Source organism: Bombina bombina, chromosome 3, assembly GCF_027579735.1.
Source record: "Bombina bombina isolate aBomBom1 chromosome 3, aBomBom1.pri, whole genome shotgun sequence".
NCBI classification, from domain to species: domain Eukaryota; kingdom Metazoa; phylum Chordata; class Amphibia; order Anura; family Bombinatoridae; genus Bombina; species Bombina bombina.
In genome coordinates this window covers 679,217,840-679,238,133 of record NC_069501.1, presented here as the reverse complement: position 1 = coordinate 679,238,133, position 20,294 = coordinate 679,217,840, and the positions used below count along the sequence as shown (strand labels likewise).

Genomic DNA, 20,294 nt, shown 5'->3' with positions numbered 1-20,294 from the left:
GAATATAAAAATAAAAACCTAGAATATATTTTAAATTTAAAAAAAAAAGGGTTTTTAGATGCAGCAAAGGAACACGACTGTTATATACTTTCGTTGCCCTAAATTTTAAATGCTCAAAGCAATAACAATTGCTTGACTCAGACATTCAGAAGCTGAATCACAAAACACATGCCTTTGTGCTCAGAAAGTCTATTTGAACATAAATACGAACTTGCCAGTCTATGATTATATGTTAGTGTGACTTTTAAAGTTGACCTTTCTAATCTTTGTGACAAATTTGCACTTGTGTTAAACAAGTAGAAGGAAAAGCACTTTAAGTAAAATGTGTGAGTGATTTGATTCTGCATACAGAGCAAGTTGGATTTTGTTCAAAGGAAAGTGTAGCAGGTATCCATGGATACCATTATCTTTAAGGACATGTTTTAATACTGCCCAATTGCAAGCAATTCCAATGCAGTAAGATTCAGTCATAAAACTTCTGCTGGAAAATGTGACACTTGTGCCAATTACAGATCACTGTGGTTAATTTGCTCTATTACATCATATCTCTTAAAGCACACATTTTTATTCTAGAGCTTTGAGTATGAAACAGTCTCTGTAAATGCAAATTTGAAATTGTAGGTTGTGGCACCAATAGCATATCATCTTTAGTAGAAAGATGAGTATGTTTATAGAAACAATTACATTTATATAAACAGTTGTGAAAATTAAATGTATTTTCACATAGAATAATATTTGAACAAGACCAATTAACATATTGCATGGCTATTATGTACTGATTTACTTACCAAAAGGAGAGTGATTTAATTGGCATGTTCTTTTCTGCAATAGCCTAAAAACCTGATTTCAGTCTTATTTCATCCAGTCTTGTAGAGATACGACACAAACTTTGAACATAATTTTGCCATGGCATCTGAAGATTGAGGGCAAGTTCAAGTTTTCTTACATGGCCATGTGACCATTGCTTAAAATGTGTAGTTATTTGGATATTGTAATGAAATTAGTCTATTTTATATATAAAGAGCAGATGTTAAACCTCCGTATTATGAAAATGGAAAGTCAGTACATTGAAAACAGCAGGATACATATGTTTGTGAACAAGTTCCCTATATCCTAAGGGGAAAAAGTAGGGTTATCAGCTTAAACAAATATTAAAAAAAAAACCTCAATCTCTTTCAGATAGGAGAATAATGTTCCTTAAAGGGACAGTAACTAAAAATATGTTATTGTTTTAAAATATAGATAATCCCTTTTTACTACCCATTTCCCAGTTTTGCACAGAAAACATGGTTATATTAATACACTTTTTACCTCTGTGATTACCTTGTTTCTTAGCATCTTCTGACTGCCTCCTGATCACATGACTTTATCTATTGACTTGCATTTAAGCCAATTAGTGCTGTGTTGTTAGAATCCATGGGTGTCAGCACTATGTTCTCTATACGACTCACATGAACTAGCTTCCCCTGATATGAAAAGCAAATATAAAAGCATGTGATCATGGGGCTATCTTTAGGGACTTAGAAATAGACAGAAATTTAGAGGTTTAAAGGTTATAAAGTATGTTAATATAACCATGGTTTTTTGTGCAAAGCTGGGGAATGGGTAGTAAAGGCATTATCTATCTTTTTAAACAATAACAATTTTTGTGCTTAAGTCACTTTTAATTTTTTAAATGTACACTTCTATGCCATCCCTATTTTCACCTAGCTTCACTTTATTCTCAGCATTAAAAAATAGCTGGAAGGTGGAAAATGTAGAAGGTGGAACATAGATAACCATAAGACAATGGGGAATACATTTTAAGAAGAAAAGAGGCTGTTGATATGAGATGTAAAAAAATAGGAGAAAAGAAGACAAGGAGGAAAGAAGGGAAAAAAATGGTTCCTTTTAACAGGGGTGGGCTCATTTCAATTTCACTCAATTAACCCTAGGGACATATAAAAGTGATGGCTGATAGGTAAAACTGGCTACATGAAAGGAAAAAAAAAGATTACAAAGTCTGCATAAAATCAAAATTTTAATTATTGGCTCCACCAAAATAATTCAGCCACATTTTACACAATAAACAATAAATAAAATAAAAACACCTGTACTTTACCCATAACTTTGTGTGAAAAATGCATTTAGGCATCTAGACATGGTGAAGACAACTTGCTGAAGTTCAAACAGAGCATCAGAATGGGGAAGAAAGGGGATTTAAGTGACTTTAAACGTGACATGGTTGTTGGTGCCAGACAGGCTGGTCTGAGTATTTAAAAAACTGCTGATCTACTGTGATTTTCGCACACAACCATCTCTAGGGTTTACAAAGAATGGTCTGAAAAAGAGAAAATATCCAGTGAGTGACAGTTGTGTGGACGACAATGCCTTGTTGATGTCCGAGGTCAGAGGAGAATGGGCAGACTGGTTCGAGAAAGGCAACAAAAAGGCAACAGTAACTCAAATAACCACTTGTTACAACTAAGGTATGCTGAATACCATCTCTGAATGCACAACACATCAAACCATGAAGCAGATGGACTAGAGCAGCAGAAGACCACACCAGGTGCCACTATTGTCAGCTAAGAAGAGAAAACTGAGGATACAATTTGCACAGGCTCACCAAAATTGGACAATAGAAGATTGGAAAAATGTTGCCTGGTCTGATGAGTCTTGATTTCAGCTGCAAACATCCAGAATTTGGCATAAACAACAAGAAGACATGGATCCATTTTGCCTTGTATCAACGGTTCAGGCTTGTGGTGGTGGTGGTGTAATGGTGTGGGGGATTTTTTTCTTGGCAAACTTTGGGCCCCTTAGTACCACTTGAGCATCATTTAAATTCCACAGCCTACTTGAGTATTGTTGCTGACCATGTCCATCCCTTTATGACTACAGTGTACCCAGCTTCTGGCTACCAGCAGGATTATCCAGCAGGATAATGTACCATGTCACAAAGCTCAAATCATCTTAAACTGGTTTCTTGAACATCACAATGAGTTCACTGTACTCCAATGGCCTCCACAGTTGCCAGATTTGAATCCAATAGAGCACCTTTGGGATGTGGTGGAACAGGAGATTCGCATTATGGATGTGCAGCCGAGAAATCTGCAGCAACTGCCTGATGCTATTATGTCAATATGGACCAAAATGTCTGAGGAATATCTCCAACACCTTGTTGAATCTATGCCACAAAGAATTAAGGCAGTTCTGAAGGCAAAAGAGGGTCCAACCCGGTACTAGCAAGGTGAACCTAATAAAGTGTCCGGTGAGTGTATGTGTATATATGTCTATATATGTGTACATATGTGTTTATGTATCAATATATGTAAAAATGTATTTACAGACATATCTACACATAAATACATAAATACATATGTACACATAAATAGACATATATAGAAGTGCATTGGAGCCCTTTGCAGTCAAGTAAATTCAAACATATAAAGTGTTATACTGTAAATATTTCACATTCCAATGTTCCAATATTTTGCATTCCAATGTTCTGCACCTAGGGGAATATATTCTATGTATTTCTAAATAGATATTGCTATATATATATATATATATATATATATATATATATAATCATGTGTGTGTGTATATATATATATATATATATATATATATTCCAAAGTAGAGCGAACTCACACCTTCAAATTCAGCTGCCAGGGTGCCAACAGGCTATGGATATATATATATATATATATATATATATATATATATATATATATATATATATATATATATATACAGTACCATTAAGTTGGGTAATAATAATACCTGTTATCAGTGCTGCGAGTCGATTAAGTTCAAAGTTGTGCGCTATACAATTATCTAATTTTATATATATATATATATATATATATATATATATATATTGTACCAAAAACATCTCACATATATATATATATGTACTACTAAATAGAACATATTCCTGTTTGTGAAGAACATTGAAAAGTAAGATATTAATATTTCATGTTGGGTTAGTGCACATGAGAATATGTGATCGGGTTTGTGTGCAAATAGAGTGTTAGGGTTTTTTCCACTTTTTTTGCTCCATTGACTTCTATGTGGGAATACGTGAACGCGCACGTGATATTCTAAGTTTGGCTTTTTGCTCTCATCGGGTTAGCGCACAAGCAAAAACAGTTTACTTTCAACTCATAATACCAGCACAACCTGATGAGCACAAAAAGTTTAAAGGGACAGTATACTGAAAAATAGTTTTTCCCTTAATGTGTTTACAATTGCTTTTTTTTTTCAACTGCAGAGTAAAAACTATATAAAAATTAGCTTTTTAAGGTTTTTTGTGTGTATATTAAAGCTCTGATTTTGTGTTTTGAAGCCACAACCTAATAAAATGGGTTGAGCTTGTAGGTATAATCATATCTCATTACTGTATCACATTGTGTACATATACTTGCTTCTTTATCTTACATCTGTCCATAAATTAATCACCAGTACTTGGAGAGAACAATGGAAAATCAACATTTTATTACCTTATCTCTGCCATATCCCACCAGGAGTGTAATTTCTTCTGCTGGCTGTGTTTACAAAGCTTATTTATAGCTTGGACCTGCGGCCACAAACTTTCAGAATAGGTGGGGATACCTCAGGCTAAATCAGCTATTTCAAATGCCAATATAAGGGCAAAGGAGCTACTTGTAAACAATTTAATACACTCCAGCAGATAAAGTGGATCATTGGGAATAAATTAAAGGGGAGAAAATTTCTGAGTAAACTGTCCCTTTAACTTCTAGTGCAGCTAACGATTGATCAGGAGAGTTAATTAGTGATCTACTTGTAATCTGGCCCAAAGTGTTTACTGTCCCTTAAAGGATAGTGAGTATGTATAAAGTAGATAAGGTTACAAAAATAAAACAAGAGTGCAACTGGTACATACAATAAGAACTTTGAAAATAATAAATTGCCTTTCACATTGCTAAGAAACATGTTTATATATATATATACTTCATTCAATTATAGACCAGCACTCTCCAAAAAAATAAGGCACTTATTCAGGGTGCTCCTGAACATTCGTATCCACACTTCAAAAATAGACAGGCACTCTCCGGTATTAAATCCAAAGTTTTTTCTTTTTATTTTGACGTTTCGGGGTATTTAGCCCCTTCCTCAGACAGAAACATACATATACAACACACATCAAACTTACCCTCCTATATACCCCACAAAAAGCAAATTCATTTGCACTTTGTGGGGTATATAGGAGGGTAAGTTTGATGTGTGTTGTATATGTTTGTTTCTGTCTGAGGAAGGGGCTAAATACCCCGAAACGTCACAATAAAAAGAAAAAACTTTGGATTTAATACCGGAGAGTGCCATATATATATATATATATATATATATATATATATATATATATACAGGGAGTGCAGAATTATTAGGCAAATGAGTATTTTGACCACATCATCCTCTTTATGCATGTTGTCTTACTCCAAGCTGTATAGGCTCGAAAGCCTACTACCAATTAAGCATATTAGGTGATGTGCATCTCTGTAATGAGAAGGGGTGTGGTCTAATGACATCAACACCCTATATCAGGTGTGCATAATTATTAGGCAACTTCCTTTCCTTTGGCAAAATGGGTCAAAATAAGGACTTGACAGGCTCAGAAAAGTCAAAAATAGTGAGATATCTTGCAGAGGGATGCAGCACTCTTAAAATTGCAAAGCTTCTAAAGCGTGATCATCGAACAATCAAGCGTTTCATTCAAAATAGTCAACAGGGTCGCAAGAAGCGTGTGGAAAAACCAAGGCGCAAAATAACTGCCCATGAACTGAGAAAAGTCAAGCGTGCAGCTGCCAAGATGCCACTTGCCACCAGTTTGGCCATATTTCAGAGCTGCAACATTACTGGAGTGCCCAAAAGCACAAGGTGTGCAATACTCAGAGACATGGCCAAGGTAAGAAAGGCTGAAAGATGACCACCACTGAACAAGACACACAAGCTGAAACGTCAAGACTGGGCCAAGAAATATCTCAAGACTGATTTTTCTAAGGTTTTATGGACTGATCAAATGAGAGTGAGTCTTGATGGGCCAGATGGATGGGCCCGTGGCTGGATTGGTAAAGGGCAGAGTGCTCCAGTCCGACTCAGACGCCAGCAAGGTGGAGGTGGAGTACTGGTTTGGGCTGGTATTATCAAAGATGAGCTTGTGGGGCCTTTTCGGGTTGAGGATGGAGTCAAGCTCCACTCCCAGTCCTACTGCCAGTTTCTGGAAGACACCTTCTTCAAGCAGTGGTACAGGAAGAAGTCTGCATCCTTCAAGAAAAACATGATTTTCATGCAGGACAATGCTCCATCACACGCGTCCAAGTACTCCACAGCGTGGCTGGCAAGAAAGGGTATAAAAGAAGAAAATCTAATGACATGGCCTCCTTGTTAACCTGATCTGAACCCCATTGAGAACCTGTGGTCCATCATCAAATGTGAGATTTACAAGGAGGGAAAACAGTACACCTCTCTGAACATTGTCTGAGAGGCTGTGGTTGCTGCTGCATGCAATGTTGATGGTGAACAGATCAAAACACTGACAGAATCCATGGATGGCAGGCTTTTGAGTGTCCTTGCAAAGAAAGGTGGCTATATTGGTCACTGATTTGTTTTTGTTTTGTTTTTGAATGTCAGAAATGTATATTTGTGAATGTTGAGATGTTATATTGGTTTCACTGGTAAAAATAAATAATTGAAATGGGTATATATTTGTTTTTTGTTAAGTTGCCTAATAATTATGCACAGTAATAGTCACCTGCACACACAGATATCCCCCTAAAATAGCTAAAACTAAAAACAAACTAAAAACTACTTCCAAAAATATTCAGCTTTGAAATTAATGAGTTTTTTGGGTTCATTGAGAACATGGTTGTTGTTCAATAATAAAATTAATCCTCAAAAATACAACTTGCCTAATAATTCTGCACTCCCTATATATAGTTAAAGGGACAGTCAAGTCCAAAAATAACTTTCATGTTTCAAATATGGCATGTAATTTTAAACAACTTTACAATTTACTTTTATCACCAATTCTGCTTGGTATTCTTAGTTGAAAACTAAATCTAGAAAGGCTCATATGATAATTACTAAGCCCTTGTAGGCCGCCTCTTATCACATGCTTTTTTATTTGCTTTTCACAGCAGGGGAAAGCTAGTTCATCTAAACCATATAGATAACATTGTGATCACGCCCATGGATTGTGGCAGACACTGCACTAATTGGCTAAAATGAAAGTCAATAGATAATAAATAAAATGTCATGTGATCAGGGGGCGGTCAGAAGATGTTTAGATACAAGTTAATCACAGAGGTTAAAAGTATATTATTATAACTGTGTTGGTTATGCAAAACTGGGGAATGGGTAATAAAGGGATTATCTATCTTTTTAAAACAACAACAATTCTGGTGTTGACTGTCCCTTTAAAGTATGGATTCAGAAGCACGGTGCATGTACTGCATCTATATAAAATGTATAGTCACGAAACATATATGTAAAATGAAAATAAGAATAGAAAGCAGAATGACTTTACTAAAAATATATCAGATCTGCTCAAATCTCTCACCTTGATTATATCCTCATTACTGGATTTGCACTCAACGTGAGAAGCAATATCTGTAATAGCTCCATTAGTCTCAATAGCCAGAACCTTAACAGGGATGGATACTGTTCGACCTGTCAGAATTGCTGTGTTAATGATCTCTGTGTCCTGTAAAGGAATAAAAAATAATATTTAATGCCAAAGATACTTAATAAACAGAGAAAACAGAATCCTGGAGTTAAAATAATGAGAACTTGAAAGACAAGGTTAGTTTGAGAATACTGTGCATGTATTGCATTTATTATATTATTTAAATATTAAAACATATACCGCTAGATTTAGAGTTCTGCGGCCAAAGGGGTGTGTTAGCTACGCATGCTTTTTTTCCCCCCGCACCTTTTAAATACCGCTGGTATTTAGAGTTCACAGAAGGGCTGCGTTAGGCTCCAAAAAGGGAGCGTAGAGCATATTTACCGCCACTGCAACTCTAAATACCAGCGGTGCTTACGGATGCGGCCAGCTTCAAAAACGTTCCCCCAAAGGAAACAATGGTGCAGTTTGAGCTGAAAAAAAACTAACACCTGCAAAAAAAAACAGCGTTCAGCTCCTAACGCAGCACCATTGTTTCCTATGGGGAAACACTTCCTATGTCTGCACCTAACACCCTAACATGTACCCCGAGTCTACACACCCCTAGCCTTACAATTATTAACCCCTAATCTGCCGACCCCGCTATCGCTGACCCCTGCATATTATTTTTAACCCCTAATCTGCCGCTCCGTACACCGCCGCCACCTACGTTATCCCTATGTACCCCTAATCTGCTGCCCCTAACACCGCTGACCCCTATATTATATTTATTAACCCCTAATCTGCCGCCCCCAATGTCGCCGCCACCTACCTACACTTATTAACCCCTAATCTGCCAACCGGACCTCACCTCTACTATAATAAAGTTATTAACCCCTAATCTGCCTCACTCCCGCCTCAATAACCCTATAATAAATAGTATTAACCCCTAATCTGCCCTCCCTAACATCACCAACACCTAACTTCAAGTATTAACCCCTAATCTGTCGACTGGACCTCACCGCTACTCTATTAAATTTATTAACCCCTAAAGCTAAGTCTAACCCTAACACCCCCCTAAGTTAAATATAATTTTTATCTAACGAAATAAATTAACTCTTATTAAATAAATTATTCCTATTTAAAGCTAAATACTTACCTGTAAAATAAACCCTAATATAGCTACAATATAAATTATAATTATATTGTAGCTATTTTAGGATTTATATTTATTTTACAGGCAACTTTGTATTTATTTTAACCAGGTGCAATAGCAATTAAATAGTTAATAACTATTTAATAGCTACCTAGTTAAAATAATTACAAAATTACCTGTAAAATAAATCCTAACCTAAGTTACAATTAAACCTAACACTACACTATCAATAAATTAATTAAATAAAATACCTACAATTATCTACAATTAAATAAACTAACTAAAGTACAAAAAATAAAAAAAAACTAAGTTACAAAAAATAAAAAAAGAATTTACAAACATTAGAAAAATATTACAATAATTTTAAGCTAATTACGCCTACTCTAAGCCCCCTAATAAAATAACAAAGCCCCCCAAAATAAAAAAATGCCCTACCCTATTCTAAAATACAAATAGAAAAGCTTTTTTACCTTATCAGCCCTTAAAAGGGCCTTTTGCGGGGCATGCCTCAAAGAATTCTGCTCTTTTGCCTGTAAAAAAAAACATACAATACCCCCCCAACATTACAACCCACCACCCACATACCCCTAATCTAACCCAAACCCCCCTTAAATAAACCTAACACTAAGCCCCTGAAGATCTCCCTACCTTATCTTTACCATGCCGGGTATAACCGATCCGTCCAGAGGAGGCTCCGAAGTCTTCATCCAAGCCCAAGCGGGGGCTGAAGAGATCCATCATCCAGCTGAAGAGGTCCATCATCGGGCTGAAGAGGTCCATTATCGGCCTGAAGAGGTCCATCATCGGGCTGAAGAAATCCATCATCCGGATGAAGAGGTCCATCATCCGGCTGAAGAGGTCCATCATTGGGCTGAAGAGATCCATCATCTGGCTTCAGCCCGATGATGGACCTCTTCAGCTGGATGATGGATCTTTTCAGCCCCCTCTTGGGCTTGGATGAAGACTTCATCAAGCGGCATCTTCAATCTTCTTTCTTCCGGATCCATCTTCATCCCGCCGACGCGGAACATCCATCCTGGCCGACGACTTCCCGACGAATGACGGTTCCTTTAAATTATGTCATCCAAGATGGTGTCCCTCGAATTCAAATTGGCTGATTCTATTAGCCAATCAGAATTAAGGTAGGAAAATTCTGATTGGCTGATGGAATCAGCCAATCAGATTGAGCTCACATTCTATTGGCTGTTCCGATCAGCCAATAGAATGCAGGCTCAATCTGATTGGCTGTATTGTAACCGGTGCTGACAGGCAGGCTAACACTTTCAGTGGTTAGCACACTGGGTGGCCTCCGGCAGGTTGTACACAGCTGGTACTCAGCGTTCACTTGATTGGTGTGCGTCTGTGCGGCTGCAGCTAGCGAGTCAGACACTGTGATGGATCAGACAATTTCGAACCTTTGTCAGGGAGGAAGCACTGCAGTGGATCGAATACTTTGACACCTTAACCAGGAAGGCTCAAAAGAGAACAAAGGACAACTTCCGTATATAAAATAAATGAATTTTATTCCATACAAACTGCTACGCGTTTCTAGACCTACACCGGTCTTTTCATCAGGCATACAAACAATGGATACAAATTTTTTAAAATAACAATCTTATATACAATTAAAAACGGAAGTTGTCATGGTTTTCAGCAATAACCAATGGGCTGAAAATGGATACTCTGTATCCCATTTGTGCTAATTAGGCTAAGTCACCTGTAAATATCATTAACCTTTGCATTATAAATCCTAAAAAACCCATAAGTATAAATGTTTGAAAATAAAACAATTTCTACATCAGTTTAAAGCGTCCCATAACAATCTGCTACAATTATCGCTGATGTGTTGGAGTAAACCTACATGAACATTTTGCAATATAATGTGTGATTCGCATATCTAAATGAAAAATAAATAAAAAGTAAAACTATTTCTAACAGGTTGGGACAATTTAAAGAGTCTCATCACAATTTGCTGCAATTAACCCTGAAGTGTTGGAGTCAGCATCAATAAAAATTTACAAAAAAATGTGTGATTCGCATATCTAAATGCAAAATAGATAGTATGTGGTTTTATTTTGACCGGGTTATCAAACATAAGTTAAATTAAAATTTAAAATTGTCAAACCACCACTGACTGAATGACTCATGTTTAATCACTTCAGGAGTGTTTTGTTTTAGTCTTATTCTGAAACAGTAATAATAATAGCATAACATAAAAAGAACTGATGTATGTGTGAGTGTATGTAAAAAGTGTGATGTGTGTTATATCTAAATTAGAAATGTTTGAGTTCAACTAACCAAGATGAGACTATGTTCATTACACAATACAACAACAGTTTTCAAAAAATTAATCAGATAATACTTAAACATTGGCACGTTATTCAAAGGGATCCGGTATTAAAAAACATTGTACAAGACAGACCCAAGATAGTTTACAGGAGGGCACCCACCTTGAGAAGTAAACTAGCACCAAGCAAAATAGTCAAACATGTACAACACAGATTCAATAACAACACACAAACCAAAAATGGCATATTTGGTCTACAAGGAACATACAAATGTGGAAAAACCAGTTGTAACTCTTGTCAATACATCAAACATGGCAGTAAATCTTTCAGTCATTCAGTCAGTGGTGGTTTGACAATTTTAAATTTTAATTTAACTTATGTTTGATAACCCGGTCAAAATAAAACCACATACTATCTATTTTGCATTTAGATATGCGAATCACACATTTTTTTGTAAATTTTTATTGATGCTGACTCCAACACTTCAGGGTTAATTGCAGCAAATTGTGATGAGACTCTTTAAATTGTCCCAACCTGTTAGAAATAGTTTTACTTTTTATTTATTTTTCATTTAGATATGCGAATCACACATTATATTGCAAAATGTTCATGTAGGTTTACTCCAACACATCAGCGATAATTGTAGCAGATTGTTATGGGACGCTTTAAACTGATGTAGAAATTGTTTTATTTTCAAACATTTATACTTATGGGTTTTTTAGGATTTATAATGCAAAGGTTAATGATATTTACAGGTGACTTAGCCTAATTAGCACAAATGGGATACAGAGTATCCATTTTCAGCCCATTGGTTATTGCTGAAAACCATGACAACTTCCGTTTTTAATTGTATATAAGATTGTTATTTTAAAAAATTTGTATCCATTGTTTGTATGCCTGATGAAAAGACCGGTGTAGGTCTAGAAACGCGTAGCAGTTTGTATGGAATAAAATTCATTTATTTTATATACGGAAGTTGTCCTTTGTTCTCTTTTGAGCCTTCCTGGTTAAGGTGTCAAAGTATTCGATCCACTGCAGTGCTTCCTCCCTGACAAAGGTTCGAAATTGTCTGATCCATCACAGTGTCTGACTCGCTAGCTGCAGCCGCACAGACGCACACCAATCAAGTGAACGCTGAGTACCAGCTGTGTACAACCTGCCGGAGGCCACCCAGTGTGCTAACCACTGAAAGTGTTAGCCTGCCTGTCAGCACCGGTTACAATACGGTGCATCGTTCTCCGGTAAGCGACGATAATAATTACCCATTTGAACTTTGATCCTACAATATCACCCTATGTGGCGCCCTCTCTTTTTTATCCCTAATTACAGATATCTCCTTTCCGAAGACCAGAGGAGCGTTTGCCGCCAGTATCTTTGAGTGCAAGATTCAGCACTACCAACTCACATGAACTTTATGGTTTGTTTTTAGACCAATACCACGTATTAACTTTTTTCAGCGCACCCCGCACACGGTTCCCCTTGGGGTTCCCTTCTCAATCTGATTGGCTGATTGGATCAGCCAATCGGATTGAACTTGAATCTGATTGGCTGATTCCATCAGCCAATCAGAATTTTCCTACCTTAATTCCGTGTCAGCGGGATGAAGATGGATCCGGAAGAAAGAAGATTGAAGATACCGCTTGATAGAAGACTTCAGCCCGATGATGGACCTCTTCAGCCGGATGATGGATCTCTTCAGCCCGATGATGGACCTCTTCAGCCGGATGATGGATCTCTTCAGCCCGATGATGGACCTCTTCAGCCGGATGATGGACCTCTTCAGCCGGATGATGGATCTCTTCAGCCGGATGATGGACCTCTTCAGCCCCCGCTTGGGCTTGGATGAAGACTTCGGAGCCTCCTCTGGATGGATCGGTGATACCGGTGTGGTGAAGATAAGGTAGGGAGATCTTCAGGGGCTTAGTGTTAGGTTTATTTAAGGGGGGTTTGGGTTAGATTAGGGGTATGTGGGTGGTGGGTTGTAATGTTGGGGGGTATTGTATGTTTTTTTTACAGGCAAAAGAGCAGAATTCTTTGGGGCATGCCCCGCAAAAGGCCCTTTTAAGGGCTGGTAAGGTAAAAGAGCTTTTCTATTTGTATTTTAGAATAGGGTAGGGCATTTTTTTTATTTTGGGGGGCTTTTTTATTTTATTAGGAGGCTTAGAGTAGGTGTAATTAGCTTAAAATTGTAATATTTTTCTAATGTTTGTAAATTATTTTTTTATTTTTTGTAACTTAGTTCTTTTTTTATTTTTTGTACTTTAGTTAGTTTATTTAATTGTATTTAATTGTAGGTATTTTATTTAACTAATTTATTGATAGTGTAGTGTTAGGTTTAATTGTAACTTAGGTTAGGATTTATTTTACAGGTAATTTTGTAATTATTTTAACTAGGTAGCTATTAAATAGTTATTAACTATTTAATAGCTATTGTACCTGGTTAAAATAAATACAAAGTTGCCTGTAAAATAAATATAAATCCTAAAATAGTTAATATAATTATTATTTATATTGTAGCTATATTTGGGTTTATTTTACTGGTAAGTATTTAGCTTTAAATAGGAATAATTTATTTAATAAGAGTTAATTTATTTTGTTAGATTTAAATTATATTTAACTTAGGGGGGTGTTAGTGTTAGGGTTAGACTTAGCTTTAGGGGTTAATAAATTTAATAGAGTAGCGGTGAGGTCCGGTTGGCAGATTAGGGGTTAATACTTGAAGTTAGGTGTCGGTGATGTTAGGGAGGGCAGATTAGGGGTTAATACTATTTATTATAGGGTTATTAAGGCGGGAGTGAGGCGGATTAGGGGTTAATAACTTTATTATAGTAATGGTGAGGTCAGGTCAGCAGATTAGGGGTTAATAATAGTAGGTAGGTGGTGGCGATGTTGGGGGCGGCAGATTAGGGGTTAATAAATATAATATAGGGGTCGGCGGTGTTAGGGGCAGCAGATTAGGGGTACATAGGGATAACATAGGTTGCGGAAGTGTGCGGTCGGCAGATTAGGGGTTAAAAAAATTTAATAGAGTGGCGGCGATGTGGGGAGGCCTCGGTTTAGGGGTACATAGGTAGTTTATGGGTGTTAGTGTACTTTATAGCACAGTAGTTAAGAGCTTTATGAACCGGCGTTAGCCCAGAAAGCTCTTAACTCCTGGCTTTTTGCTGCGGCTGGAGTCGTTAGATTTCTAATGCTCACTTCAGCCAAGACTCTAAATACCAGCGTTAGAAAGATCCCATTGAAAAGATAGGATACGCAATTGACGTAAGGGGATCTGCCTTATGGAAAAGTCGCGGCTGCAAAGTGAGCGTTAGACCCTTTCCTGACTGACTCTAAATACCAGCGGGCGGCCAAAACCAGCGTTAGGAGCCCCTAACGCTGGTTTTGACGGCTAACGCAGAACTCTAAATCTAGCAGATAGTGTCCTTAAAGAAAAGGGCACTATCATGTTGTAACCTAAGTTTCCTTCTCTGCTGAGACCAAATAGGTACAAATGTGTCACTAGAATATGTAACCAATGACTGTGGTGCATAACAGTGTTAAAGGAACATGAAACCCAGATTTTTTCCTTCATGAATCAGCTAGAGCATACAGTTTTGTACAACTTTCCAATTTACTTCTATTATGAAATTTGTTAGTAGTCTTTGTTGAAGAAGCAGCAATGCACTACTTAGCGCTAGCTGAAAACATTGGGTAAGCCAATGACAACAGGCATATATACGGAGCCACCAATCAGCAGCTAGCTCCCAGTAGTGCATTGTTGCTCGTGAGTCTACCCAAGTTGGCTTTTCAACAAAAGATACTCAGAGGACAAAGCTAATTACCTAATAGAAATAAATAGGAAAGTTGTTTAAAATGATGTGCTGTATCTGAATCGTGAATTAAGAAATTTTAGTTTTTTTGAGTCTGTACTTTTGCCTTTATCAGAAATTGAAAAGCTCACTATTTTCAGAATTAAATTAAAGGAAAATGGAAAAAAAATAAACGGTAGAGGATGAAAAATTAACAAATACTATGTATTAAGTAAAAATGAAAGCAAGACGCTTCTCTTCTCCCTTTTCAACTATCACAAGATGTGTTAAAATTCTGAGAAAACTACTTAAGTGCTAACCATTGCTAAAGGGACGATAGCTCGGATGTCTTTCTGTATCACTGTTAGCTCAGTCACTGCCTTCTCCAGGTCAGGCGGAGGATTTTTTCCCTTGTAGTCTAAGTGCCACATTATACGTCTTGTGACAGACTGACTGGTGAAATTCTCCATTTCAAAATCCAATTGCATTATCTGATAAGGGGCATCATCACTCCTGAGAATAAAAAAAAGTAACTTTATTTGTCTCCCAAGTATAAATGCAAATTAAGCAAGAAAATAAGGACTTTACTATAACAGTACAGAAAAGAAAGTAAAAAGAATAAAAGAATGCAAAATAAGTACAACAGCCCAATACAAAATTGATTAATTCATATTGAACAACAGAAGTGTGATCACCTGAGAACATACACATGAAGATTACAAATCATTCTATTAAATACAAATCATTTTAGCATTTTTACTTCCTGACCAAGCAGTGAAGATTATTTTATCAAATATAATATTTTCTTATTGTACCTTTAATTCTTATAGTCAGGTGTGGTCAGTTGGACTGAGGAGTGCACAAATATCATATATGAGGGGGATTTCAGCAGAAAAACATAACAGAATCATTTTTATATTTTAAGATACTAAAATGCAAGTTCTCTGTGGCTTCCTAACTGTGTTACTGCAATCATTCCCTATAAAAAGTAAATGCATTTTACACTAGTCAACCAAATCTACGATAAACAAGAATTGAAAGCTGTTAAAAAAATAGTGTATACTGTTTCAGCTGATTTTCTTGAAATCATTCTGTAAAATAATATTGGCACAAAATATTCATTTCTAAATAGAATTGAAATATTGAATTCTTCTGGAATCCCTAAAAAAATGCTGGTTGCATCATAAAGCAGGACATAGTTTTCATTTTTTTAACTTGTAAGCATTTGCAAAAGCATGTAAAAAATATTTATATGCAAATGTGAAAACACATAAGATGAACACACAAAATCTTACATATTGTCAATAAAAGGGGAAAAGTATTTGTGTGATCACACAAAGGCACAAAACTTTCAGAATTATAAATTTCTGTCCAACACTGAGTTTTTTGTGAGATCATGCTTATCAATGAAATGACTGATTATATAATTTATGACACAATGAATCATTTATCCAAAAGCATTGAATATTTCTTCACTTATAAAGGTTGTTACATTTTGTGTGTCAAGACAACTATTAAAACAGACTCATCATAAAATAGAAGTTTATAATTGAACTTTTATTCACAAAATTCAGTAGCACAATTTATATAATTTTCAAGTAGGTCAAAAAAGTTTCTTATTGCTTTAATATATTGATGATGTTTACTATTAGATGAATGATAATTAAAACAGCCATACTGTATATTGCCATCAAATAATAGTTTGATTTATCAATATGCATGTGTTATGCAGGTTTAATTGCATTAAAAAATATCCTATAATATAAAAGGCCAAGTGTGTTTGTCTGAAGCTGTCATGCGCAAGGACAAACACACCTGGCCTTAGAGTCTACCTGATCTTCTGTAGTGTCCACACCAGAATGGTGGACGGGACCAGACGTGGTGGGGGCAGAACCGGGCATGAGATCTCTATTGAGAGATCAATAGAGTGTGGAGAGAGCAAAAGAGAGGGGAAAGAGAATAAAAGAGGGGAAAGAGAGCAAAAAGAGAGGGAAAAGAGAGAGAGCAAAAGAGAGGGGAAGAGAGAACAAAAGAGAGTGGAGAGAGCAAAAGAGAGGAGAAAGAGAGCAAAAGAGAGGGGAGTGAGAGCAAAAGAGAGGGGAAAGAGAGAGAGCGAGCAAAAGAGAGGGGGAGAGTGAGAGACTGCAAAAGAGAGGGTGGAGAGAGAAAGAGCAAAAGAGAGGGGAGAAAGAGAGCAAAAGAGAGGGGGAGAGAGCACAAAAGAGATAGAGGGGGAGAGAGAGCGCAATAGAGAGGGGGAGAGAGCACAAAAGAGAGGGGGGAGAGAATGCAAAAGAGATGGGAGAGAGCACAAAAGAGAGGGGAGAGAGCACAAAAGAGAAGTGGGAGAGAGAGAGGGCAAAAGAGAAGGTTGAGAGAGAGAGAAGAGAGTGCTAAAGAGAGGGGTAGAGAGAGCGCAAAAGAGAGGGGGGAGAGAGCACAAATGAAAGGGGGTAGAGAGAGCTGGAGAGAGAGTGCAAAAGAGAGGGGGAGAGAGAGCGCAAAAGAGAAGGGGGAGAGAGAGAGCGCAAAAGAGGGGGAAGAGAAAGCGAGCAAAAAAGAGGGGGAGAGAGAGAGCAAAAGAGAGGTGGGAGAGAGATAGAGAGAGCAAAAGAGAGGGGAGGAGAGAGAGGGGGCAAAGAGAGGGGGAGAGAGAGAGCAAAAGTGAGGGGGGAGAGAGAGAGCAAAAGAGATGGAGTAGAGAGAGCAAAAGAGAGGGGGTAGAGAGAGAGAGAGAGCAAAAGAGAGGGGAGAGAGAGAGAGTAAAAGAGAGGGGGAGAGAGAGAGCAAAAGTGAGGGGGGAGAGAGAGAGCAAAAGAGAGGGGGTAGAGAGAGCAAAAGAGAGGGGGTAGAGAGAGAGAGCAAAAGAGAGGGGAGAGAGAGAGCAAAAGAGAGGGGGGAGAGGGAGAGCAAAAGAGAGGGGGAGAGAGAGAGAGCAAAAGAAAGGGGGAGAGAGAGAGAGAGCAAAAGAGAGGAGGACAGAGAGAGAGCAAAAGAGAGGGGGAGAGAGAGCAAAAGAGAGGGGGGAGAGAGAAAGAGCAAAAGAGAGGGGAGAGAGCAAAAGAGAGGGAGAGAGAGAGCAAAAGAGAGGGGGAAGAGAGAGCAAAAGAGAGGGGGAGAGAGAGCAAAAGAGAGGGGGAGAGAGAGCAAAAAGAGAGAGGGAGAGAGAGAGCAAAAGAGAAGGGGAGAGAGAGAGAGCAAAAGAGAAGGGGAGAAAGAGCAAAAGAGAGGGGGAGAGAGAGCAATATCAATTTATTGATATTTCTAAAGAGACTCAAATTTAAGTTAAAATTTCCTCCATGGTGCAATATGGTGTTATGAAGAATGATATATCTAATCCACACATGAATCTATTCTATATCATTAGTTGAACAGTATTTAACATTTGTAATTTATTATTTATTTGAGGTTTACATAACAATCACCAAATGTCAACAGAGTTCACACAGTAGAGATCCATACATCAAAATACTAGTAATCCTAACAATTGATCTACAGTGACACATGAACCTCCTCATTCTGTTACATCACAGAGTGTTGCAGACATTTTTATATATAACAAAGAAAGCAAACCTCTAATTTTAAGGAAGCTAAGCCACACGAATAGCCTTGCAATATAATATTTCATTAATTAACATAAAATTACTACCAAGCACTTTCTGCATCAAAGTTTATTAAACCAGATGTGATATCAACTATTAGGTTCTAACCATATCCAAACACGTCCTATTGGACAGTCCTGTTGGGATGTGGGTGGGGGGGGGGGGGGCGGTCAGTCGGGAAAGAAAGAGAGAAGAAGAGAAAAAAAATAGCGTTTTCAACTATCTTTCTATATTATTTCTATATCTTATGATAAATTCTAAACACTTACATTCAAATCTATCTTGTTGGATTGTTCCAGTGTTAAGGCTGTCAAGTTGTTCTAATATGTATTGGGAGTGCAATAAGAAAGTTAGGTTATTAATTGTTGGTGCCCTTGTAGATTTCCAGTTTTTCAGAATGAGATATCTCCCTCCCAAAATTACTGTGTTTATAAACTCGATATTGGGGACATATTCCACAAGATCACTCCGATCTATTAGGAAAATGGTATGTTGCAGTTCCAATACTATCTGGATAGAGAGTACCCTATTCAGCCAGAATTGGATTCTTCGCCAAAATTGTTGAATCTTTGCACATCTCCAAATCATATGGACCAGGTCGGCATCTAAAGAGCTACAGCGAGGGCACAAATGCAGCGAATTCCCAAACCATCTATTTAGGCTAGCCGGAGTTATATGAATACGATTTATGATTTTAAAGTGTGACTCTCGCCAAGACGCAGATAAGGTAGCATGTTCCACCAGAATTGTACTGTGTTTTATTTTATCAGGATCTAGAGTTTGAATATCTCTACTCCATTTTGAGTAAATATCTAATAAATTCGCTTCTCCGATCTCGAGAAGCACCATCCTATACCAATAGCTGATGGCATGTTTGCCTGCCTTGAACAGAGCAAGGCCCATTTTAATACCTGGGTGTAAGTGTTCTCTAGCAGGGTCTTTGATGGTCTCAGTGTACCAGTGCCGCACCTGTAAATAGGCATAAAAATCTGTATTTTTAAGCTGGTAGCGAGTTCTTAAGGCTGCGAAAGTATATACCCCAGTAGTTTCTGGATCCCTAAATTGTAATAGGTACTGCAGACCCGACGTAGTCCATCTACTAACCAATTTGTTCCTGAAATCCCGGAATAAAACACGGGTTCCCTATAATAGATACAGATTCTGAAATTAGTGGACTGTCCTTCATACAAGAAAAAGAGCAAAAGAGAGGGGGAAAGATAGAGAGCAAAAGAGAGGGGAGAGAGAGAGAGCAAAAGAGAGGGGAGAGAGAGCAAAAGAGAGGGGGAGAGAGAGCAAAAGAGAGGGGAAGAGAGAGCAAAAGAGAGGGGGAGAGAGAGAGAGAGAGCGCAAAAGAGAGGGGGAGAGAGAGCAATATCAATTTATTGATATTTCTAAAGAGACTCAAACTTAAGTTAAAATTTCCTCCATGGTGCAATATGGTGTTATGAAGAATGATATATCTAATCCACACATGGATCTATATCACTAGTTGAACAGTATTTAACATTGTACATATGTAAGATTTGTGACTACACAGTTCTATAGATTACCAATATCTTAACAAGATCACAATAAAAACGGTTTATTTGCTTCAATTTATTATTGAACTGTTTAGTCTTAGTCAATGAAATGTGATTATTTTTTAATGCTACAGCTAAAATTGGCCATGTTATGGAAAGCCGTGTTCATGCTGAGCGATATTGCCATCAAATAATAGTTTGATTTATCAATATACATGTGTTATGCAGGTTTAATTGCATTAAAAAATATCCTATAATATAAAAGGCCAAGTATTTTTGTCCGAAGCTATCATGCGCAAGGACAAACACACCTGGCCTTAGAGTCTACCTG

At 37.3% G+C, this 20,294-nt stretch overlaps 1 protein-coding gene across 1 annotated transcript in view; it reads right to left on the bottom strand.

The window, feature by feature from the left end:
- TMEM132E (transmembrane protein 132E) overlaps nucleotides 1-20,294 on the bottom strand; it is a 221,485-nt gene that overhangs the window by 104,692 nt on the left and 96,499 nt on the right. Inside the window, exons 4-5 of the mRNA XM_053705417.1 lie at nucleotides 15,162-15,354; nucleotides 7,562-7,705 (exon numbers count right to left, since the gene is read on the bottom strand). Of these exons, the coding sequence (XP_053561392.1) occupies nucleotides 7,562-7,705; nucleotides 15,162-15,354 (337 nt within the window). The remainder of the gene's footprint in view (nucleotides 1-7,561; nucleotides 7,706-15,161; nucleotides 15,355-20,294) is intronic.